Below are 23,195 nucleotides of genomic sequence, written 5' to 3'. Positions count from 1 at the left end.
TCTGATTCCACAATAAGCAGCGTTCTAACCTCGAACAACTCGCCGCTGAATCACGCTCCGATGTGGGGCTCTTCCCCCATGCACGGCATGGGAGGACGAGGGGAATAAGTAGCTTGGTTGACCGGCGATTTTCGCTACGAACTCGGTAGATCAGAGCCAGATTTACCAGTCCAATGGCTCCAATCGACTTTTTGTTTCATCTCGGCGCTCTCCTTGTGCTATTTGCACGAGTAGTCATCGCGGATCCGGCGTTGACGATTGTGCCAGTGAATTCGACAGTCACCGACGCCCCTTTGTTCGACTTTGAGACCACACAGCTCACTGACGATGTCATCGCAAGTCTGTCTACCAGAGACCAGAAGCTGTTCGGCTTCGACAATAGCGCTGTCAATTCGGGTCTCTTCAGAAGGAGCGGAGAATGCAAGATCTTCCCGGGAGACGAAGAGTGGCCCTCGAAAGAGACCTGGGATAGGTTCGATGCGTTAGCCGACGGGGCGTTGATTCCTACCATTCCTCTTGCGGCTCCGTGCTACAAGAACTGGGGACTCTATGACGCCAGGAAATGCGCGGAGATCTCGAAGAATTTCACAAATCCGTATCTTCAGTATGAGTATCCTACCGAGATGTCGTGGCTCTAGACTGATTGTTTGCCAGCGAAGCGGATCCAACGTCTAACATGTGGCCCATTTTCCAAGGACGGACATGCCTTCCATACGACCGGCCAAATGGTACCTGCACGCTGGGCTCTTTCCCGTCGTATGCAGTGAATGTGTCGACTGTTGCGCATATCCAGCTGGCGCTGAACTTCGCTCGAAACAATAACATGCGGCTTGTCATCAAGAACACCGGCCACGACTACCTCGGCAAGTCCCTTGGAGCCGGCGCCCTGAGCATCTGGACGCACAATCTCAAGGATATCCAGTTCATCGAAAACTACAAGAGCGATTCCGGTTACGAGGGCAAGGCGATGAAAATAGCCGCTGGTGTCACAGTAAGGGAGGTGTACCAAGCAGCGCATAAGTACGAGGTCACGGCACTCGGAGGAATCTGCGAAAGTGTGGGATATGCGGGCGGCTACATTGCTGGCGGCGGCCACACGCCGATGAGCGGATACTATGGCATGGCCGCAGACAACGTGGAAGCGCTTGAAGTCGTAACAGCTGATGGGCGGTTCGTAACAGCATCCAATACTTCGAACCCAGATCTGTATTGGGCCCTGCGAGGGGGCGGAGGGAGCACGTTCGGCGTGGTAACCTCGGTCATCATCCGCGTCCATCCCAAGGTGCCGATCGTTACCTCATCTTTCACTATCGGAACTGGTGGTAACGTCACGAAAGAGTTACTCTGGGAAGGCATCAGGAAGTACTTCGAGATGTTCATCCCCTTCACGGACGCACACACGTATTCCTACTTCTGGATCTGGGCTCAGAACGACGGTCTCCAATTCCAGATGGTCCCGTTCTTTGCACCGAACCACACCATCGACTCCTTCAACGCGCTTGTGAAGCCGTGGTTCGACCGCCTGCACGAGCTCGGTATCCAATTCACGCCTAAAACAACCCTATACGACTCCTTCTACCCGGCGTACAACGAAAACTGGGGCAACGACACTGTTGCAGGCCTCACCGCCCTCCCCGGGAATCGCCTCTTCCCGCGCGGCAACTGGGAAGACCCCGAGAAGTTCAAAAAAATGTTCGCAGTTCTCAGAAATCAGAGTTTGAGTGGAAAGTCTATGGGCGGCTATCACCAAGCGCCGCGCAACAGGATGAACGTCGACAACGCCGTATCCTCCGCCTTCCGGCATGTCATCAGCTTCCTCATTGGTGCTGCTATCGTCGAAGGCGCGGAGAACGCGACGGCTGCTGAGCTGCAAAAGGCCACTGATTCGCTCACGTACGATGTGTTGGGGCCGTGGCGCGAGGTTGCGCCCGAGAGCGAGTTCGGCGGGAGCTATTTGAACGAGGCGAATGTTATGGAACCGAGGTGGCAGGAGAGCTTTTACGGCACGCAGTATCCGCGGCTGTTGGAGCTGAAGAAGAAGTGGGATCCTAAGAGTGTGTTTTATGCCACCACAGCGGTTGGGAGTGAGGAGTGGGAGGTGAGAGACGGAGACCAGGGGACGCAGACGCAAAATGGGAGGTTGTGTAGAGTGTAATACGTCTCCGGCACCAAACACATCATGTAAGAATGAAAATCATCCCAACAGACCCGTGGTCGCCGGGTGGTGTTGCTTCGCGTCCGTCGTGCTCTTACTCCAGAGCGCATGTTCTGACGCCGCCTTCCCGCGAACGAGGACCGGAGTCTGCAAGTCCTCCCCACCCGCACACCCAATAGGAGCTCCAGCCACTATCTCTTTTCCGCAGACGCCAGCAGTTCCATATCTCGCCTCGCACAGCATGAAGTCCGACAGCGGCACGCCCCCCCTAGAACAGAATCGCATCACGCCATCCCCCGGACCAAATAATAACGATAAGTTCCAAGAACCCCGACCATATGCGCGATCCCGGCGTAGCAAGGCTGAAACTTGCGGCATTGGGAAAGTGTGGAAGACTGCACTAGGCTCCACTAGCCAAAGACGGTAGAGCGTGAAGCGCAATTCTAGATAGCCGTTTACACGCCGCGCGAAGCTTGGACGCACGCGAGACTGTCTCGTGTTAGCAGGGCGCTAGGGAAAGCGTAGAACAGCCGCTGCCGGCGCGATGCTGAGGAGTGGGATGGAGTGTACGGGGGCTGTGATGGAATGTTCCTTGCCATCCTCACGCCTTCGAGTGTTATTGTGTGAGCACGCAGATTTCGACAAGGTATCTATTCCTACTCAAACTTAATAAATTACTATTATGTCTAAGATTGTCATATTAGACTTTTTCAAGCTGCTCTACAGCGTCAGCGGAAGCCCGTGCGTCCCGCGCCCTCCTCCAGTCTCCGCCCCAGTACCACTGCACCACCGGCAGCGGGACCAGCACCATGACCGCCATCGCCAAAGCCAGGAACGTCGGCGCCACCTCGATCCAGTCCAGCATCTTCTGCACCACCGCCACTCCGACGCCAGCGAGCACGCATCGCGAGAGGTTGCTGAGCGCGCCCGCGGCGCTGCTGTCCGTCGGCCACAGGTCCAGGATTAGCGTCTGGTGAATGCCGCAGATGGCGTGCGCCATTACCGAAATGAGGAATTGCAGGAGGAGCGGGAGCACGATCCAGCCGCCGAGCGAGTATAATGAGGGGTAGTACAGCGTGAAGCCGTAGAAGGAGAGCGCGATGACGAAGATCACTGTGAGTCCGGGGAGGCGGACGAGCCGCGTGTGTTCCAGCGGGAAGTCCGCTGGCAATGGGTGGCGGGAGACGACGGCCGACGGGGGGAGAGAGTGGGCTGCTTTGTAGGCTGAGCAGGCGGTTTGGAAGTCTTGGGCTAGAATGTTTCCGATGACTGTGGAGCCGACGATCGTTCCGAGAGCTGGTTGCATAGCGTTAGTACTTTGGTTCTGAAAAGAGGGAGGGCATTGACAGGGGTCGCGTTGGATGTACGTACCGTTCGGGAGGAAGACCAGGCCCAGGAATGCCTCGTTCAATCCAAACGTCTCCTTGAACAGCCCCACCGTGCTCACGGTAACCACCATCCAGATGGCGAATATAACGCCGCTGAAGACGAGGCTGACGATGATATCCTTCTCCTTCAGCGGACGGAACGGCTCCACAAACTTCCTGAGCGCCAACTTCGGCCGGACACCAGGCAGCAGCTCCTCTTTCTCATGTGCCGGCTTGCCGAAAACCTTCAGCCTCCAGATCAGCGGCCGATCCATCCCAGCGAGCGGCAAGGTGCCGTTGCCCGCGACGCTCCGCAGCGTTTCCGGCAGGAAGAGCAGGATGAATATGAAGACGGCGACTGACATGCCGAACAGAAACACGAAGATGGAGCGGAAGCTGAGGAAGTTGGAGAACAGGCCGCCTATGATCGGCGCCAGGACGAGGCTGCTGCTTTTGGCGCCCCAGTAGAAGCTGTAGTAGTGGTCTCGCTCTGGCGGCGGCGAGATGTCCTGGATGACGGCGCACCCGACAGATATGGTCGAGGCGATGGCGACGCCCTGCAGGCTCCGGAAGACGAAAAGGACGGGCAAGTTTGGGGAGAAGCTGAGGGTCAGACTGGAAGCGACGTAGATTAGGAAAGAGTAGACCAGGACGGAGCGTCGGCCGAGCGTGTCTGAGAGTGGGCCCCAGAAGAGCGGCGCGATTCCTTGGACGAGGAGGAAGGAGGTGACGGTGAGGTTTATTGTTTCGAGAGAGACATTGAAGTCCTATACTAGGTTAGATTGGAGCTTGTGGGGGGAGTTTGGATTCTTACCCGTGCGATCCTATCCAACGCCGGCAGGTAGATAGTCGCTGTCAGACCAGGAAAGATTGCAGCAGCTCCGACGATGAGCACCAGCGGCCATTTCTCTCCGTACGTAAATACGTGGTATGGCTCCGGTACCCGTAGGCGTGGCCGCTGCGACCGCGACCTTGACTTCGACTGCGACCGGCGCCCCTTCGGATCCTTCACCGAGCCCACCGCCTTCCCAATCGTGCCTCCAGCGGAGTCCTGGTACTTCTCGATAGAAGCGATGCTCGGCACCGGCGGCGCATCTCGAGGCGTGGTAAACGTAAACTCCTCTTTCCGAAAGCTCTCAGGGTCGAATTGGTGTCTGATCGAGAACATGCGAATATTATGGCCCATGGTAAACACGCCCAGCCCGATTTCGCGCCATCCTTCCAACGTGGTGAAGCGCTGCGAGACGCGCCTTGAAATGAGCGACCAAGTGCTACTCCGCACCGAGGGTTCGTAGAGCGACATCGTCCAAGCGATTGTGGAGGACGAACCGAAGTGCTGTGTGCTGGGAACCTGAGGTACTTAGGCATTCCGGGAGCCGCAGCACGGCTTTCAAATCCTGCTACAGAGCCAAGATATGTCATATCTGTCAGGGCTGGAACAGTATGAAGAAGCAAGGTCGTGGATTGGGGGTGATCAGTGTTGTGGGGAGAGCGGGATGCTGCATGCGAAACGATGCGTGTTTGAAGCGATCTCGGGCATGAGGGTGGCCGACACCCCAACGTCACATCATCCTGCTTCATGCGAGACAAACAGATCTGCTCTGCCGAGGCACCGGCAATTCTATGAACATTTCTTTAAAAAAGGGTAAATGCATTAAAATATATACGGTAATGACGGTCCTGCACAGCAGGACGAGATATACGGGTCAAGGTGATATCTTGTACGACAACCTCCGAGTTTTCGCATAGAAAGAGTAGATCGCATCACTAAGAGAGCTGCGGCTTTGCGGCGACATTGCGGCGTTATTCTGGGGGAAAAGAAGTTAGCCGGTGCGCCATTGGTTAAGCATTGGCGATCAAACATACATTCTCGGTTGGTGCAGTATCCAGCTTGACCTCTTCCCATACCGGCTCCGGCGCTTTTTCCTGGGCTGCAATGAACGGATTCTGAGGCGGAGGATCGTTGGCTGTGATGCGTGTCGTAACTCCGAGCATATTGTTGGGGTCGCTATCCGGGCTGTCGAAGGGATTGTTACTCTGGACGGGATCCTCCAACCCCGCGAGAGTTCGCCGTCTCTTTGTCTTCGTGAATCGCCGCGTCAGAACGATGCCACCGGCGAGTAGAAGGGAAACTGTGCCTATTATGGGTCAGCTCAGCCTGTCGAATTTTCCTCCTAGAGGCACTTACCCATTACTCCCAGCGCAATGAGGAAATTTCGCGCCACTGGAGATATGCTGTGATCTACTACCTGGGCGCGTGGAGGTGCAGTAGGCGTCTGAGGTGTTACCCCGAAGGTGGGACTTCCCGTGGTTGCGGATGGGAAGGCAACTTCCGCAGTCTGCAGTGAGGTCACTGTTACTACTTCTGGTGGAGCAGTCACGACCACCGTTGGAGGCGCGGTGGAAGGCGATGTCGCTTCGGACGACTGGTCAGCTTCTCCTTTTCCTTTTGCTGACTGTGTAATTGTGATGAACGATGTTTGCGTAAAGGTAATCGGGTCAAAGGAGAAGCCCGACTTTGTGGCTGTTGTAGGCGGCGCGGTGAAGACTATCGTAGGCTGTGAAACGGGAGGTGGAGCGACTGAGGATGTAGACTCCGGTGGTGATATGGTGGATGGGGGTGGAGGAGGCGGAGGAGGCGGAGGGGGAGTAGGCGCAGTCCCTTTCCCTTTTCCATTCGCTGCTGGTGGTTGTTCGTCATCATCATCATCGTCGTCTTCGTCCTCGTCCGGTTCTTGTGGCTCCACCTCGTCGGGTTCGTTCTCATCTTCATCTTCCTCCTCTTGACGCTTCCTCGCGCTGGCGTACATGTATCCACGTCTTCGTATAGCCATGTCAGGAATATGTGGGCTGTAAAACGTTGATCACTCAAGCAAGCTCCCCAGCGATGATCGAAACGGGCAGCCGGACTATGATAAACATCGAAGTTGGAAAACACTCAACGGCTGTATCTAGTGCTTCCAAATTGAGACCGCAAATAGCTTTGTGTGGGGGAATGTTTCGGCTTCCATTGCATCCGTTTTGTGCCCTGAAAGGCAGTCTAAACGGATCGCTGTGGAGGGGGTGGGCATGCTACGAGCGACACCCGTCGGAATTGGGCAGCAGCCGGACGTTCCACCGAGCACTAGGCGCAAATCAAAACCGAAGAAGCTTCGGGATAGTTGACGTATGAAACAAGCCACTGTCTTGACTAGGCTTGTCGAAACCTTGTTGTCGTTGCTGAAACACGTGAGAAGAATGTCCACGAGTGGACCCGACGACGGCCCGAGATCAGCGGATAGAGCAACAAGTAATGAACGGCAGAGAAGTTTCCCGACGCTTCAGATGGGATTGTGATGAGAATGTCGAGGATGTGCCGACCGCGGTCCGGATTAATGAATTCCTTGATGCGAGCGCCTTCACCTTCCGATGTCGCCATGTTTGCGACCCAGCGGTATTTTACACCGAGACCACTGCGGTAGTACTTGGTGATGCTATGTGCAAACGAGTGAGAGAGATGAGAGCAGCAATGGAGATGAGAAGATATTCTGCATCAGTGACGCAGGCCGGGCCTCACGCGTCCGTTCACACTCCACGCACTCTTCTCTCACCAGGGACATTATCGTTGGCTATCGCGTTCAAGCGTCATCTCGTGACCCGCATCAACACTTCTAGCGTCATCTCTTACCTCTCATCTCTCATCTCACGTGAGAGACGTGTCTCTCGAGCTCGACTGCGTCCACGCTCCCACTACTCAGTTCTCCCACCGACCCTGAGACTCGATATATATTCTTACTCTTTTCAACTCACACCCTTCCTCCTTCCCGCTCACCACACCCAAGACCTTAAGCCACGGCTCTTTAGGCTCTACTACCGGATTCTTTACTCTTCTTTCTTCGACCCACAAACGCTCGATCGGTCGGCTCTGGATTGTCCTCTCGTCGGCGTCTCAGCTACTGGAAAAGAAAGAGGTCAGTACAACATGATGTTCCACTCCAATCTGCTGTTCTTTATCCATGCAAATCGTCTGAGCTCGGCCGTATCAAGCTAGGTCACTGCGGCGAAATATCGACAAGCCATCATCGGGTAAGGAAATCCAGGTAAGTTCACATACCACTGTGGGTGGCATTCCTCTGGCTCAACATGGAGTCCGAGGGGGCGGCGTTCAAGTCTCTGCTTAGACTTCCCGCGTGCCATAACATAAAGTGGCCCACAGTTCAAGTTCGACATCATGAGCCCCACCCTCCAGGAGAATTGCGCCAACTGCGGTCGGAGCGGCGCCACCTTCCGCTGTGTTGCGTGCACTATGGTGAGCTACTGCGACAAGTATTGCGAGAAGGCGGCCTTGTCTCGACACAAAGGTCATTGCGGAAACCTCGTCAAGAAGCTTATCGACCGCATTGGAGATACCGTCCAGAAGGTCTTCCAGGTGTTTTCGGAGAAGGCCTTCGAGATCAATGTCCAAAACATTGTCACGATGGGGAATACCATCATCGTACATGAGATGGCAAACAATGTCGCAGCAACTGGCCGTGCGCTCTTCGACTTCCCGTCCCGACTACTCCCGGACGGCGAAGCCAAGACTGCGGTCCTTGGTCTCGGCCGGGGTGAACAAGCCGTCGCCTATCTCCACGATTTCGTCGCACAGCTGTTGAAAGGTAGTGGGCAACCCTTGTGCGTTAAGGTTGATCGGTAATCACTTTCTCAGGCACGCCCGTCTCCAGGGTCGAAGAAATCAAGGTTCGCATGAGCATCCCGCCCAAAGCGGTCTTCGCCTCACAGAGCGCCCGAGTATGGGATTCTCAATTCGCATCCAGCTCTGAGATTGTCCTTCGGTTCGACTGCTCGCTGCAAGGCAGATCCTGGACCCTTCATCCAAATGCACCGGCGTGTGGCATCGACCACGCCTCTATGGAGACGAGGCACTACTTCACCCGCTACGTTCAGGGCTACCCCGAGGCGAACAAGTTCGGGGCCCAGAAAGAGCTGTTCCTAGGGTTCGCTAGCCTAGATGGGCTGGTCGGGCTTCCGTTCAAAATCCTCTTCGTGGCCCGAGAATTCATGCAGACTGGCATCGACGAGTGGATGCTGCAGTCGGACTTGACACTTGCAGGAATGCTTCGGCTTCCTGACGACCAGTTCGCCCTACAGCAGAAGAAGCTCCTTCGTTGCGTTAGTCGGTCCATGTCCAACTTTCCCCAGAGCGACGAGTATCATGGCCTCATTCAGGAGGCGATCTTCTCGGAGAACGCATTCCGGCACATGCCTAGTCGCCGGGACCTACGGTAGGGTGTATGACACTGTAACAAGGTCAAGGTAAGTTTGCTCGTCGACTGACAAGTGATCTAGCAGCTAGGGGCTTCCGACGGAAATAGGCAAGGCTGGCGTGCTCGGAGGGCGAAGTCTGGCATCGCCTTGGATCGGTGGAGATCATGCGGCGGGTGGAGAGCAGGGGCAGGAATCTGCCTCGAAGAAGGATAGAGGTATGATGGGGATGTTGTTCGGGCTTCGATTAGGAGATGGCGTTCGGTGGTTTGGTTGGAGGTTCCGGTCTGGAGGTTTCATTCTGGAGGCATCTGGACTGGAGGCATTTGGACTGGAGGCATTTGGTTTGGGGAGTGGGGAGGCAATGGCGTTCCAATGGACCATTATTATAATCAATGGCGCTTGCGTCCTGCCTCCACGGTGCCCAGATCGAGCTGGAGTTTCGGAGGGCTCATGGCACTCAGTGAGGGAGGAGTGGCAGGCGGCAAAGGTACCGATAGAGCGGATATGGCCACGTTCCCGGATTCGAGATGGGGGTATAGCCGGGCTGATTTTTTGCGTCAAACTGAGGCTACTGGGGCCGGCACCGGCATTTTGGACCACATAACCGCTCCTCTAGGTATGCCCCAGTCGAATGTCATCAGCCAGCCCGGCGTTTGCGCACATATAATCCTGTTCTTCTACTTTTCCATGACGGGCGAGCCGCGCAAACACGGGGACGCCACAATTCGGGACCAACTGTTACAAGGCCTCAATTTTGCGTATCTCTGCACTTTTCCAAGGCAAATGATTGCCTGCAACCCCATCCAAGCTTAGTGGAGAGATGTTAGTCATGTGAATGCTCCCCTGTCCGGATGCAGGCGCACGCCAGCCTAGCATACAGCGAGCTCGCTCACTCGCTCGAAACGGCCAGGCCGGTCGCGACGACAAGGGGCCAATAATTTCATGAGCGGAGAAGATGAAGGGAGGAGATAAGAAATGCGCCTTGCGCTGGCAGAAGCTTGAGTGGTCGCCGACCTTCAGCCCCGCATCCATCCCGTTCGGGAAGCGGAAGCCACCCGCAGAACAGCCACTGCTTATGTCATCACCATACTCGAAGTGGCGCTCACCCACATCGACCGAACGAACTGTCCGGCGACACAGTCAGCCATTGCAATATCAAGACGCCTTTGTGGCAAGCGCATCAAGGCGAAGCCGTCGCTGGCAAGCCCGAGACACTGTGAGGCCCGGCGAATTGAGCGGTATGGAGGGAAAACACATGCATGGCGGGGTTCGTCCGGCAGCTGCTTCGCTGCAATTCTCACGCCGATCCAGCATGGGGTGAGCGCAGCCTTTGCTGTATCCGGCGGCGAATAATCAGCAGTCGCCCGGCGCAGTTAGGCGTGCTCGCTGACCTCCACCACTGAGCGCGTCTGGCGACCACACACAAGAAAACTGGCCTCGTCGCACGCGAGCGTTCGCTGAACCACAGCAGTAATAAACGTTGGAGCGATGGAACACAATCCCAGGCCATTGCGCCCCACTGCTCTCCATGTCAATCACTGGAGCTTTACCCGGTCAGACTGTCGGCGGTTAAGAGGACTCATCTCTCACCACTTGTTGGTGTGCTTACCTGCGTCTACTTCACGGCGAGTGGTGGCCGGTCCAGCGAAGGACCCGATCCGGCATCGATCAACGGCCTCCTCCCGCTCTGCCCTACGAAGGGCACTTTAGCCGCATGCGGTAGCGCGGCAAGCATGTCGCCGCCTACTGCGTACAATCTCACCGCATTGGGCCCAGGGTCCTTGAGGGGGAGCTCCAGATTCGCTGCACACCCAGCTGCGCGGGCCCCGCTTAGAAGAGCGGGACAGCGTGGAATGGGTGCAGATAATATATATGTCCGGCCCCAGCTGACGCGCCGGTTGCTCGGTCGCTGCCGCTGGACAGTCGCCGTCGATGGAACGTTGCATTGCCCAGCATGGAGTCGACGTCCCCAGAGACCAAGGTGGACACCACCTACAAGATCGCTCACCCACCGGAGGGCACGTCTCCAGTGAGCCCGCCCCTCCAGAATGATTCTCCTCGCGATCAGGCGCCGGAGAAGCTCTTCCCACACAATCCCGAGTGAGTGCGGCTCCCCCATGGCGTGAACGGTCGGATCGCTGATGATTCCGCAGGCCAGCGTCGTCGAAAGAAGTCCTGCACGATGCGCCAGAAGTAGTTGAACCGTGGCTGGCGAGCCAACAGAGACCGAATTCCCCGTTCTCGGAGGATGGAACCGTCGTGTCTGGCTTTCAACCGCTGGAGTTCAACGAGAAGGGCGAACCCGTCCCGCGACGAGTCTCGGAACTGCCTTCAGAGAAGGGCGACGATAAGAGATGCGGTATCCCCAGGCGTTATCTGTTGGGAGTGATCATTTTGGTGTTCGTCGTTCTCCTCGCTCTGGGGCTTGGTCTGGGGCTTGGACTTGGACTGAAAAAGGATCATAAGTCATCGTAAGTGACCGAGAAGGGCTCTCGAGAAGCTATCGCTGACTGCAGGCCAGCGGTCCCGGCCTGGTTGACCCATACTGTGCTGCGAATCCAGAGTATTGCATTGGCGGCGCGCTCGGCACTTCGTACTATACGAGCAATGGCACGTTCAACGGCTCCGGTATCGCGCTAGCGACAGAGTTCTGGAACAACGAGGAGCGCAAGATCATGACGGTCTACTTTCAGCATTGGTCGGGCGAGATCAGATGGATTCAACTGACGCCCAAGGGCGAATGGATCGGCGGGACGAAAAGCGAAGTCATTGCGAGTGACGCGAAGAACGCCACGCCCATATCCGCAGTCTCATACTCCTTGAATGACACCTCAGTCGTAAGCTATTGTCCACTAGCATATCTCCTTCGCGGGATGCTGACGTTCGACCGCACAGTGGCACATCTTCTACGTCTCCGAAGACAACGTCGTCAAGCAAAAGCAGAACAGCAACAGCACCAACATCTGGCAGGACGGGCCACTCACCGAACTCAACCTCACCGCCTATGATGCGCCCAACGTCGGCCTCCAAGCGTGCTGGTACGGCAACTACTACGGCGACTCTGATGCATCCAAGTTCCCGACCCGCGACGGAAACAACAACACGATCCCCTTCAACTCATCAACCGCCGGCATGCACCTATGGTACCCCTCCGACGACTCGACATTCATGCAATACGGCTGGTACGAGGGGCAAGAGCAGTGGGAGGAGCAAACCACCTGGACGGACATGAACGTGCACGCCGGCGTCGGCTGCTACAGCTGGGGCCCGGGCAGCGTCACCTACGCGATGATGGTCGACACGCAAGACACCGCAACAATCTGGTGGAAAGACACAAACGACAACCTGACCTCGACCTCCGCGCACCCCATCAACGACTGGAAGAACGCCACGCACTACGCCATCCCGGACGTCTATCCCAGCACCTCGCTCGGCTTCACCGAGTACTTCTACGCCCAGATGCCCGACGGCACCATCATGGGCCACGACATCCAATGGGCCGCGGAGAACACCACGGGCGTCGCCGATAACGAATTTACGGTCGGCAGCGCGCAGGGCCCCGTGCCCGGCCTCAAGGGCACGCATATGAGCGTCACGGCGGTCGAGGACCAGAGCGGCGGCACCAGCTTGTATGTGTTTTATCAGACGCGCGGCGACGATTTGAGTATGTTTATTAGGGATATTAAGGGCGGGCAGTGGACGCAGGGGGAGCTGCCGATTCCGGATCAGTGAGTCAGTGAGGTGAGGTGGAGAGCCGGCTGATGGATGGGGGCGAGGCTGGATGCCTGAATGAACGATTGAATGGATGTCTGAAATGACTGAAATGACCACGATACCTATTTTGACGAGCGTACGTACGTACGTACTCTCTGCGCGCCAGCTTGAAAAACACTGGCGTGGATATGCCTGCCGGTGTGTGTACTACTAGTAAGGAAGGAATCCCGTAGCATAAGATCTCCGCGCTATCTCTCCGAATGCAAAAACGCCTTGGCTGAGAGAGTCACCTTAATCATTGAGATGCTCGGTCTTTTGTAGTAAGGTCGCAAATCTCCTCGAGCTCTTCCTCAACCACCCATCCAGCACCCACCCATGCCACTGTCTTATCCGCAGTCAGCACCCACGTGCACGGGACACCGAAACCCTCGCAAGACTCCAGCTCACCGGACGAAACGGCGGCGCAACGACGTCGAGCAGGTGTCCTTGTTCTTTCTTCTTAGTCGCTACTACGCCCCGCCGCGTCTTCCCCGTCGCAGCTCGCATAGCTCAGCGCGTCGGCCTTCAGCGCACGAAGACGAAGCCGTTTGTCCTTAACTAAGGCAACTAAAGCTCCACACGCTCACGCATCTATGCTCTTGCGCGCAAGCGTAGGAGGGAGGTCATAGTACTAACTGCATACTAATACCTGCATTGCAGTTCCGTTACGGTGACAGTTACAGTTCCATCGAATCCCGCATAGCTCCGCGCGTCGGCCTTCAAAGCACGAAGACGAAGCCGTTCGTCCACGTCCAACGCGACCGAAGCTCCACACGCTCACGCATCTATGCTAGAAAGCCCCAGCTCTTCCGCGCAACCGTGTGAGAAACCTCATAGTACAATTGATGCCGCCATAACGTTTCCATCGCATCTAGCCTAACTCTACCCCCGCGCGTCGGCCTCCAACCGCTAAACACAAAGACGCGCGCACGTAGCCAGCACCCCCGCACCCCTCAGAAAGCCCAGCGCTTCCGCGCCACGGTAGGAGGCACGTCATAGGACCTCGACACGCGGGCTGGCGTCCCTGGCCTGCCGCGCTTTTGTCCGTGGGCTTCCAATGCTTCTTCTTCTTCTTCTTCGTCGTCGCCGAACTTTGTCGGCACCTGGACTGGGCGCCCGGGCCGAGCGGGCGTGGCTTCTTCGGTCGGGTGATAGGAGGCTTCGCCTGGGGCAGGGGCCCGGTCTGGAGACTTCCGCCCCGGAGAGGCGATGTGTTGCTCCATGGTGTACGCCGGTGCGGAGTCGAACGGCGCGAGAGATGCGTCCGTCTTGTCGCCGAGTGGAATGCGCTTGGACGTGCTCGGTGTACGGTGCTGTGAGCCAGAGGGCGTCGATTTCGGTGGCGCTGAGACTGGGCGGGGAAGCCGCGGCTGTGTGCGGGCTGTTTTCGACGGCTGCAGTGGCGGGAGCTTCTCTGAGGGTGCGGGGAGAACAGGACGTTCGGCAGGTACTGTGCGCGGCGCTGATGCAGGCAGAACGGCGTTTTCGTTGCTCAGGGTGCGCGAGTGTCCAGATGCTGAGGGAGGGATCGAGTGTGCGAGGCGTGCTAAGATTTCGTTCTCCGCCTCGTTGAGGGTAGTCAGTCTGCGGAGAAGCTGTGCTCGCTCTTCGGCGATGCTGTGTAGGTGTTCGACGAGACTCTGGGCATCGGGAGAGGTGGTAGCAGCTTGAAGGTGCGGATGCGCCTTGCTAACATGCTGAGCGACGACATTGGCAGGCCGCATTCGGTATGCTGAAGAATCGGAGTTTGACTGCGAGTGGGCATGCAAAGCCTCTAGCTTTTTCTCCATCGTAGATCTCGACGACGACACCGAGGGCCCGATTGGAGCTTGATTGGCCCTCTGTACCGGCCGTCCATCGTTCTACAAAGTCCGTCAGGCTGCCCAATACGATACCAGTAGGGTAGGTATAATGGAACCTACCTCATCTTTGAATACGACAATCTTCTCCTCACTCCTCTGCGATACCCGAGAGTTGCTGCGCGACGTCCGCGAGCTGGCAATCGAGACCGGTTGGGACCGCCGCCCGGGGAAGACGAGCATAGAGGCTGCCAGCTCCTGTGGGCTTTCATACTCCTGTTGAAATACTCAGCATGGTTGTCGCGGAACCAGGTAGAGTATGTTGATCTTACCCTCTCCGCCAGCATCAATTCGCCTAGCTCCTTCATTGTCGCCGCGTGCTCGAGATCCACGTTAGAGTCCGACGAGCGAGGATTGTTGGGTATCGGAGCCATGCTACCTAATGCTAGGGATAAACAAAGCGGGTGAGGTGCGCGCGCGAGTTGTGGGGATGGTCTTCGAGCTTTTGCGGTCTATGCGCTACCAACCGGCGGAGTGACGGCTCTGATAATGATAACGCTACAGCGGTTGCTCGGGAAAGTCGGTGTGAGTAAAACAGATAATAGCAGGATACTCCGGTTAGATGCGGAATATTCGCGGGCTTGAGGCTGAGATCTAATGTTTCACCGTTTCTTCCTTTGATTATTCTTTGCGACCTCCTGGCGCGGACGTCCTCTACTTACCTTGCTAAGGGAGAGTATGATTGTATCATAGGAAGAGATCAAGGAGTCTCAAAAGAGAAGAAACTGATGAAATTCTAGTCTTACTAGCAGTGTTTTACAAACGCAACATGCATCTACAAGTGCGCCTTTAGCTTCTCATTCTCGCGGAAGCGCTTCGGCCATATGCCCTGCTTTCCAGGCGAGAGAATGCCGTTCGGATCGAGCGCGTCTTTTATCTTCTCTACGAAGCGGCGATAGGCATGATCGTTGAAGTCGTAAAGGGAAGCAACGAGATCTAATAAATTAGCGCTGGATGCAATACTATCGAAGGACTGGCGCCTTACCCATGGTGTTGACGTGACTCCGGTATTTGCTGAAGCCACGCTTCCGCCCTTCCTTGAACAGGTTCGAGAAGATGGTTTCGACGGAGTGCTTGTGGGCGGGGTTGGTCTTGTCAAAGGTCATCATGTTGACGAAGATGACGTGGCGCTCGTGCATGAAGAAGTCGCAGAAGAGGTCGAAGGATTCGGCTTCGCACACCCTGTAGACGCGTTAGTCGCCGAGCTCGGAGTGGAGTACAAGCAACGTACTTCTTCGCAGTCTTCACCCACTCCAGCACCGTCTTCCCGCTTGACGGTATTATCGGGCTGTAGTCGTAGTGCGCACCAATGCCGCCGCCTTTCTTGGGTAGCCGGAACTTCACCATGGGCAGACTCCACAGACTCGGAACGCCTACAAAGAAGCCACCATGCGGCTCGGGGACAGATGATGGGTCCAGCGTCTCGCCATCTTCAGCGGAGAAGATCTCGCCCGTGAGTTTCCCCTTGGGAGCCTTCTTTGCCACGATCTTCTTGAGCTCGTTGAAGTGCGCCTGCACCACCTCCTTTGCGCCGTACAGTCCGAACTTCGCATTCCAGTATCCAATGCCAAGCTGCTTCTGTAGCTCTTTCAGGCGCCACTCAGGTATCGCTCCGGGTTCGGGCCACAGCTCTTCGCGCTTTCCCAGCATACCCAGCCACTCTACGAGATTGGACACGTAGACAGTGTTGGGCAGGAGGCCGTCGCGGCGCAGCGGCCCGAAGACATCGACTATCGTCTCCACATCCTCAAAGTCTGGCATGTTGAAGGAACAGGACATGAATGCCTGCGGAGCCGGCGTAAGCCATATACCAAGCTTGGTGACAATGCCAAGATTCGACTGGAGGAAGAGTCCCTCGATACTGGGGCCGAAGGTAAACTTGGACAGATGCGACGACGGCGATCCCGACACGGCGAATTGCCCTGTTCGCACTAGTTCGCCATCGGCGAGCATGGCCTCCACGCCGCAAATGTGCTGGTGATGCGTTGCCGTGGGCGTGAAGCCCGTACCGCGATCCAGTGTATTCCCCACAACCGAACCCCATCCCAAGGACGGCACCGAAGGCCATACCTTGAGCTTGTGCGCGACGCAGTATTCGTACAGTTCGGTGAAGGTGACGCCGGGCTCGACGACGGCGTAGGCGTATTCGGCGTTGACTTCGATGATCTTGTTCATCCGGTGCAGGTCGAGCGCTACGCACCCGTTGACGCGTGGAGCTGGACCTCCATATCTGTGGCATATCTCGTTAGCACCCCATCGCTGTTCTATGGAGGAGATTCGTGATGAAGCAAACGAGCTTACCCGAGATTCTTCCCTCTCGAGAAGTACCACACCGGGATGTTGTACTCGTTCGACACCTTCAGCACTTTCCGCAATTCCTCAGTGTTCTTCGGTCGCACAGCTGCGCTAGGCATTCTGCGCTTCCCCTCCGCTTCCCATAGCTCGTACGGATCGATGTATTCGGTCAACGCGTCGCCCTGCAGCACCTGCTCGTGGCCTACCGCGGCCATGTACTGCATGATGGCCGCATCGAAGGCATATCGCGTGACGCCTGGCGGGAGCACAGGCTTGAGCGGAACGGTAATGGAGTCCTTGAAGAGGTTGTAGTGCGTCGATTGGTACTCGGCGTTGATGTAGGCAGGGGAGGGCATGGCGGCCGATTACGATGCGGAAGGGTCTTCGGTCGTTGGTAAAGCCAGTCCCTGCATGGCCCAGGGACTGGATATGTATCTGGAGAGATTCATGGCCCACATCGAGTCTAAATCTAGACGCGACGCGAGTCGAGGCGTATGGGGTGAGGTTGGCGAGCTTCCCCACAATGCGGAGATGTGGGGTCACATCTCCAACTCGGGCTGCTCAGCTTCAGGGACAGCCATCCCCAAGGACGCCATCAAGATCTCCATGAGTCTTCTCATAGCTCGATGAGTGCGGTAATGGAAGCGCAGCGCGAAATCGGGACTTCGCGGTGCTATTCTCGCGATCGGGCTGAGGTAATCGCGCCCGCCGACAGACGACCTCCATACGTTCCGTCGACAACGATGTCATCTTATTGCTATTAACACGGCTCCCTCGAAGATTCCAAGGGATACATCCCTTCCCGGAACCGAGTATCAGTGTGTGGCAGATCGATTCGGCGAGCGCGAAGCCATTTCCTATTATGATCGAGATGCGTTCAACCTCCATCGCTTGGCGAATCAGACGGACCTAAACGATTGTCATTTCAGGCGCGAGAAGAGGGGCATAGTGGTAATCATCCAAACAATGCTCGGAGCAGACCAGGCCACCGGCGCTGACGTTCGCCTGAAGCCTGAAGCTGTGCATACGGCTTTGGGCAATATATTCCCAAGAGTCGAGCAAGTGGAAATATAAAAATCCTAATGAAGCCTGGAAAGAAGAAGCAGCACCGCTTGCACCTTTGCTACACAGCCGTCTTTACTGGATTACATTCAACCCATCGTCATGGCTAAGGAAGCAATGGACGCAATCAGAGAGCCATCCAGTGGGATATCCATCCTCGTCGTCGGCGGAGGTATTGGCGGATTGGGCTTCGGCATCGAGGCATACCGCAAAGGCCACGACGTTCGGATCGTCGAGAGGCGACTGGACTTCTACGACCGAGGTAAGTCAGTCTAAGCGCGGGTTGCGAAGCCTGACTAGCTTCAGCTCACGATACGCGATCGATATGCTTCCGTCGAACATGGAGCACGCTTTACACAACATGTTAACTGACAAAGCACAGGCGGTCTCATCGCAGTCCCAGGCGCGGCGCAGACCATCGTCCAACGATGGCCGGGCTTCATAGAGCGCTTGATGCCGCACACGATGAAGCCAGTCGCCCGCATTATGAAGAGCGATATGGCGCGCATTGGAGACTTCCCCTTCGCCAATGTTCAGAAGCCATCGTGGCCTACGAGTCGTCCGGCGCTGCACAAGCTCCTGTTGAGTTATGTGCAAGAGCTGGGCATTCCCTTTGAACTGGGTACGTCTTTCGCGGCGCATAGACCAGTGTGTCGTAGTCCTTGACGACTGAAAGCCACTCGTGGAGGCCCTCCCGAGGAGTCAGGGAAGGCTCATCTGCCAGTGTCCCGCTTGTGCCCTTTCTTAATCGACATATTTGCTAATGTCAGCCACAATGCTCGCAGGCCGATCAGTGAAGAAGTACTTCGAGGACGAACACCACGGTGGCGTTGAGTACGACGACGGCACGCAAGAGACAGCCGACGTTGTCGTTGCAGCCGATGGCGTGGGCTCCGACTCATCTATTCTAATTCTGGGCGAAAAGCAAGCAGCAATCAGCAGCGGCTATGCATGCCACCTAGCGACCTACCCGGCCGAAATCGCCCTCAAGAACACCGTCATCCGTGACGGATACGGCGACTTTCAGACCGGAGTCTGGTTCAGCCTCGGGCCCGATGCTCACCTTGTCATTGGGAAGTCAGACGAGTCCATCACCTGGGTCCTCGTCCACAAGGTGAGCCGCCAGTCCCTTGTAAAAGCACAAGCCTATATTTGTATTGACAATGACAGGACGAGCCTGGCACAGATGAAAGCTGGGGCAACACCGTTTCCACGGATTCCACCCTCCGATACATGGCGGACTGGGCGCCCTTCTACCGCGAAATAGTCAAAGCCGTGCCGGAAAACAAGGTGCTCCTCTGGCGCCTCATGTATCGCGATCCCCAGCCCAACTACTCTTCCCCATGCGGCCGCGTCGTGCAGATCGGCGACGCGGCGCACCCTTTCCTGCCGACTTCCGGCACAGGGGCCGGTATTGCACTGGAAGACGGCTGTTCTCTGGCAGCGTGCCTGCAGCTCGCGGGCAAGCAGAACATCCAGGTACGTTTGTTGCGGTCCTCAGCCAAACATCTTCTGTTTGCACCCCCTTTCCCAACTGTGCAGGTCCCCAACAATCCACCCCTCTCCCCTTCCCCTCCTCTCCCCCTCCCACGCGCTAACACCACCTCCCACCCCCTCAGCTCGCCGCCCGCATCCACACCCTCCTGCGCTACGAGCGCGTCTGCTGCGCGCAGAAAGTCGGCTTCAAGAACGGCGCCGCCTTCTCCAGCTCCGACAAGGCGCGGGGTGCGCAGCCCCAAGAAAGCGCAAAGTTCCTGGGCAGCTGGCTGGTGAATTTCGACGTGGAGGAGTACACGTATGCGAACTATGAGAAGGGCGTGAAGCACATCCGCGAAGGCGCGCCCTTTGAGAATACGAATGCGGTGCCTGGGTTTAGGTTTCGGGCGTGGACGGTGCGGGAGTTGCTGGAGGAGAAGGAGAGGGGGCATGGGGATGGGGATGAGGGGGAGTGGTATACGTGAGAGTAGGGGGCTGGGGGGGTGATGTGGGTGGTAAGTAAGTGCGGGAATGAGGGTTTGAATGCTGACTTGTCACGGTGTAGACGGGAGGTATATGAGGAATCTCTTAATTATTCCTATAGGGGCAATCTCTATATGACCCGACGTATAACCAAGCATCGGTTTCACCATATCTAGCGCCGGTATACCGTCAACAGACTATGGCTATGCTCTGCGACATCATCCAGGAAGATGCGTTAACGTCGGAACGGTAATAGACCCTCGCCGTGAACACCCCTCAGCACCCACGCTAGACGCTGTTGCCCAGGGTAGATGCTGTCCGGGGGGACTGCGCCAGTTCTCAGAATCTGCCAATCTGGCTCCAGTCCATGATGGTGTCGCCCTTTGCGGTGGCCGAAGAGGTCTTGATGTCCTTGGCGCCGTCGGCCTTGGGAGCAGTTGACGAGGCACCGGAGTCGACGTTGTCCTTGTTCTTCATGCTGCCTTTGTTCTTGGACTTGTTCTTCTTCTTGGGGCCGCCGTCTCCCTGCTGGTTCTTGTCCTGCTTCTCGTCGTTCTTGTCCTCCTTCCGGCCCTTCTGGGTGGCGGTGGCTTTGTCGGTGAACTTCTGCTCGTCCTTGTTGGTTGCTCCGTCCGCTTTCTTGATGTCTGCGCCGGTGGCAACAGTCTTGCCCTTATGCTCGGTGGTCATCTTTGGTCCTTTCTCGCCCTCATCTTTCTTTGCTCCGGCCTGCATCTCCTTCGCTCCATCGCCGGTCTTGTTCTTGCTCACGCCAGCCTGCTCCGTCTTCTGGACGTCCTCCGTGCCCTGAGCCCGCTCTCCATCCTCCTCGTCTTTCTCCGCCAGACGCCACTCCGAGAACGCCCTCACCTCCTTCTCCTCCTGCTCACTCATCCTCGCCGCCGCCCCAGACGGGGTCCGCACCTCCTGAAACACGCCGCGATAGAAGCGCTCCAGCCCCGTCATCGCCCTAAACCCCAGATCGTCCAATGCCGCGCGATACGCATTCGCGACATCGCACTTGCGCCGCGCCTCCTCGGAGTGGTAGCTCGCCTTCTTCATGCACTCGGCCGCGTTCTTGAGCGCCTTGTCCTTGTCGCCGCCCGTGCGCGTCGTCGCCACCGTCAGGCTGGCGATGGCGCGGTCCTGCCAGCCGACCATCTCTTTCTCCTCGGCGCGCACCTGCGTGAGCGCCCCGTCGAGCCTGCTGAGCAAGTTCTCGCGGTTCTGGATGAAGTTCGCTTTCTCGGCGTTGTGCCTGGTGAAGCGGGCGTCGATGCGGACACGGACGGAGGGGAGCGCGCTGGACTGCAGAGCCTCGATGTGCTGGATGGCGGTGGAGTTTTTGACGTCGGTGGAGGGGCCTGGCTGCTGCTCTTCTTTCGCCTTGCCTTTCCCTTTCTTTGAGCGAAGGCTGCTGCTGCCGGTCGCGGATGCGGAGGGTCCGGCGGAAGCGGCGCGCGTTGAGGGAGCAGTGCGCTGCTTCACGACCTTCAGAGTGTTGGGCCTCCCGGTGCCGGTGGGCACGGCACTCAGCGTCTTGGGTGGAGTAGCGGCCTCAGGCGTCTGGGTGAAGGAGGGTCCCGGCACGAAGTGCGCCACACGCTGCGGAGCCGGCGCATACAGAGCCGGAGTACCATGGGCAGACGGCATCCCGCCAGCGTAGTTGCTAGCCCTAGACATATTAGGAAACGGAGCATTGACAGGAAGGCCTTGTGGCGGCATGATGCCGGGCATGCCCATCCCGAATCCGTTGACCATGAATGGGTTGAACGGCGGAGTGTTCATATTGCCACCGAACGGACCAGTCGCTGAAGGCATGATGGCCCAGTTGTTGTACGGCGCGCGCATGTTCGCGAAGTTGGGGTGATCGAAGCCATTGCTGCTGCTGCCGCCGCCGCCGCCGTAGCCGCCGTAGGGCGTGCCATTGCCGTTGAACCTGCCGCTACCGCGCCTGTTCCTCCCGCCGCGCCAGGTGCCACGGCTGCCGTTGCGATCGAAGCCTTGATAGCTGTTCGGAGGCTGCTGGTCGGTCGGGTGAGGTGGGTAGGCGAACTGCGGCCCGAATTGCTGAGGGCCTTGCGGGCCGAAGGGGTGCGCGTTGAACTGCATGGTTGCAGCTACGAGGCTGAGTACCGTACAGGCGACTGCTTGCGTATAGCGCACTGCAGAGAAAGGTTAGTGAGTTGAACTGCAGGGGAACAAGCTTGACGGCGACGAGCAAGAATTGTGCGCGGTTAGGCGCAAGCGGAAGTTGAGTGTTGTTGCTTGCGCGAAGAGCGAGAGTAACTAGGTTTCTGTTGCTATATAAGATTAAGGTCCCGCCCGTCGTGGGGGTAACGTGACGTTAAGTGTGGGCTCTTTCACCTGGGCACGCTCTCCCGCGTCCACACCGCTTCGTCGGTGGGGAAACTGTCGCCACCATATCGTTAATGGCGCGGTCTGGGCAGGTATTCCGAGAGCTCGAGTCTCGGGATTATTGTGGTGAACTAGCCGTAGCTGCCGTTCTCTTACCTTGCGATAACATATCAAGCCCCAAGATGCCCCTCCAGGCGGAGCAAGTGAAGTATCCTTTCCTAGCCTCGATCGTCATCCGCGATAGTGAGAGACCAGTGCGACGAATCAAGGTTCGCAAAGGGACCTAGAGGCGTTCAGAGCAGCATCCAACAATACCATCAGTTAGCACCGCGTCGCGAAGCACCCTCAGACGGGTAACACATACTCGCAAGTCACTCAGCCGCGCCCATGAGGACTCCCGCAAAGTCCACCGTAGTGTCCATCGGTGGCGGCGGCGTGCACTTCGGAACAGCCTGGTGGAGCTGAATCTTGAACAACTCAGCAACTCCAGTCTGCGTGCAGGTAGTGAAGTTTTGGACCCAGGTATTGCCCGGAACAGCGGAGAGGTGTGTGCCATCCGTGATGAATGCCAGTGAGACCAAGTCCAAGACTTGCTTTCTAAATGCAGGACACGGTATGGATGCGGAGATAGCTGCCGGGGGTCCAGTCAGGAAGTCCCTCGTTGTATCCGCCGTCATAGTGGCGCCAGGGAAGGGTTGGTGGTATGATAGCTGCTAGAGGCCAGTCACCCAGCTCCGGTTCCGTCCTCATGTCCGCCATAGGGAATGTGAATTGTCCGCTGCCTGCTGTCTGCTGTCTGCTCTCTGCTGTCGGGGTGAAGTAGATGACTCGACTAAGCGGAGTTGTGCGAGGACGTAAACAACGGAGGGAGTCGAAGAGTTTCCCGCATTGACAAGCATCTGAAGGGGCCCCCAGCTGTGTAAATCTAGAATAGAGAGCGAAGCTGCGTTATCCGGTGAAGTGCTTCCAGGCTATCAGATACGCTGATCGCCTCGTTGGTGTGGATTCAATGCTCGCAAGGACTAGTCAACATCTAAGGTGAAGGCGATGAGATGGCTGCCATTTATCTCTCTTTCGTCCGCCGGAATGGTCCTGAGGGATCCCAGAGACCACCTGGACACGGTAAAACGCACGGAGTCC

At 57.1% G+C, this 23,195-nt stretch overlaps 8 protein-coding genes across 8 annotated transcripts; 4 read left to right on the top strand and 4 right to left on the bottom strand.

Annotated features, from left to right (window-relative positions):
• Positions 1-173: 173 nt before the first annotated feature.
• On the top strand, positions 174-2,179 carry BU26DRAFT_600854 (FAD/FMN-containing isoamyl alcohol oxidase-like protein MreA; the record flags this gene model as incomplete). The annotated part of the gene is made up of 2 exons (XM_033835206.1): positions 174-604; positions 655-2,179. 2 exons carry the CDS (start codon positions 174-176, stop codon positions 2,153-2,155), a joined length of 1,932 nt encoding a protein of 643 aa, XP_033690334.1. The 3' UTR covers positions 2,156-2,179.
• Positions 2,180-2,855: 676 nt separating this feature from the next.
• Positions 2,856-5,003, bottom strand: BU26DRAFT_537729 (MFS general substrate transporter; the record flags this gene model as incomplete). Its single annotated transcript, XM_033831430.1, has 4 exons — positions 4,544-5,003; positions 4,337-4,456; positions 3,527-4,289; positions 2,856-3,451 (listed from the first exon to the last, which is right to left on the bottom strand). The coding sequence occupies exons 1-4, from the start codon at positions 4,823-4,825 to the stop codon at positions 2,856-2,858; spliced, it is 1,761 nt and encodes a 586-aa protein (XP_033690333.1). The 5' UTR covers positions 4,826-5,003.
• A 2,729-nt stretch (positions 5,004-7,732) lies between these two features.
• Positions 7,733-8,790, top strand: BU26DRAFT_600852 (uncharacterized protein; the record flags this gene model as incomplete). Its single annotated transcript, XM_033835205.1, has 2 exons — positions 7,733-8,159; positions 8,210-8,790. The coding sequence occupies 2 exons, from the start codon at positions 7,733-7,735 to the stop codon at positions 8,788-8,790; spliced, it is 1,008 nt and encodes a 335-aa protein (XP_033690332.1).
• Positions 8,791-10,653: 1,863 nt separating this feature from the next.
• Positions 10,654-12,763, top strand: BU26DRAFT_537728 (uncharacterized protein). The gene is made up of 4 exons (XM_033831429.1): positions 10,654-10,869; positions 10,923-11,240; positions 11,291-11,606; positions 11,665-12,763. Exons 1-4 carry the CDS (start codon positions 10,724-10,726, stop codon positions 12,499-12,501), a joined length of 1,617 nt encoding a protein of 538 aa, XP_033690331.1. The 5' UTR covers positions 10,654-10,723; the 3' UTR covers positions 12,502-12,763.
• Positions 12,764-13,475: 712 nt separating this feature from the next.
• Positions 13,476-14,755, bottom strand: BU26DRAFT_559932 (uncharacterized protein; the record flags this gene model as incomplete). The annotated part of the gene is made up of 3 exons (XM_033832755.1): positions 13,476-14,384; positions 14,445-14,597; positions 14,654-14,755. The coding sequence occupies 3 exons, from the start codon at positions 14,753-14,755 to the stop codon at positions 13,476-13,478; spliced, it is 1,164 nt and encodes a 387-aa protein (XP_033690330.1).
• A 200-nt stretch (positions 14,756-14,955) lies between these two features.
• On the bottom strand, positions 14,956-17,436 carry BU26DRAFT_153949 (vanillyl alcohol oxidase). The gene is made up of 4 exons (XM_033820029.1): positions 16,683-17,436; positions 15,613-16,611; positions 15,367-15,563; positions 14,956-15,317 (listed from the first exon to the last, which is right to left on the bottom strand). The coding sequence occupies exons 1-4, from the start codon at positions 17,030-17,032 to the stop codon at positions 15,157-15,159; spliced, it is 1,707 nt and encodes a 568-aa protein (XP_033690329.1). The 5' UTR covers positions 17,033-17,436; the 3' UTR covers positions 14,956-15,156.
• A 266-nt stretch (positions 17,437-17,702) lies between these two features.
• Positions 17,703-19,699, top strand: BU26DRAFT_584019 (FAD/NAD(P)-binding domain-containing protein; the record flags this gene model as incomplete). The annotated part of the gene is made up of 5 exons (XM_033834585.1): positions 17,703-18,000; positions 18,121-18,360; positions 18,524-18,852; positions 18,909-19,217; positions 19,358-19,699. Exons 1-5 carry the CDS (start codon positions 17,841-17,843, stop codon positions 19,697-19,699), a joined length of 1,380 nt encoding a protein of 459 aa, XP_033690328.1. The 5' UTR covers positions 17,703-17,840.
• Positions 19,700-19,870: 171 nt separating this feature from the next.
• On the bottom strand, positions 19,871-21,534 carry BU26DRAFT_515047 (uncharacterized protein). The gene has a single exon (XM_033827972.1). The coding sequence runs from the start codon at positions 21,516-21,518 to the stop codon at positions 20,037-20,039; it is 1,482 nt and encodes a 493-aa protein (XP_033690327.1). The 5' UTR covers positions 21,519-21,534; the 3' UTR covers positions 19,871-20,036.
• Between the last annotated feature and the right edge of the window lie 1,661 nt (positions 21,535-23,195).

The sequence above is a fragment of the Trematosphaeria pertusa genome (genome assembly GCF_010094035.1).
Source record: "Trematosphaeria pertusa strain CBS 122368 unplaced genomic scaffold BU26scaffold_2, whole genome shotgun sequence".
Classification (NCBI taxonomy): Eukaryota; Fungi; Ascomycota; class Dothideomycetes; order Pleosporales; family Trematosphaeriaceae; genus Trematosphaeria; species Trematosphaeria pertusa.
The sequence above is the reverse complement of the archived record's forward strand: the minus strand, read 5'-3'. Positions and strand labels throughout refer to the sequence as shown.

Bases quoted from the DNA above. Each gene is read 5' to 3' on its own strand.
- BU26DRAFT_537728 (XM_033831429.1), top strand. From the start codon at position 10,724: ATGGAGTCGACGTCCCCAGAGACCAAGGTGGACACCACCTACAAGATC. The intron at 10,870-10,922 runs GTGAGTGCGGCT...ATGATTCCGCAG, and splicing joins CTCTTCCCACACAATCCCGA to GCCAGCGTCGTCGAAAGAAG. The intron at 11,607-11,664 runs GTAAGCTATTGT...TCGACCGCACAG, and splicing joins CCTTGAATGACACCTCAGTC to TGGCACATCTTCTACGTCTC.
- BU26DRAFT_515047 (XM_033827972.1), bottom strand. From the start codon at position 21,518: ATGCCTTCAGCGACTGGTCCGTTCGGTGGCAATATGAACACTCCGCCG.
- BU26DRAFT_153949 (XM_033820029.1), bottom strand. From the start codon at position 17,032: ATGCCCTCCCCTGCCTACATCAACGCCGAGTACCAATCGACGCACTAC. The intron at 16,612-16,682 runs GTAAGCTCGTTT...GATATGCCACAG, and splicing joins TCGAGAGGGAAGAATCTCGG to ATATGGAGGTCCAGCTCCAC. The intron at 15,318-15,366 runs GTAAGGCGCCAG...CTAATTTATTAG, and splicing joins GAGTCACGTCAACACCATGG to ATCTCGTTGCTTCCCTTTAC.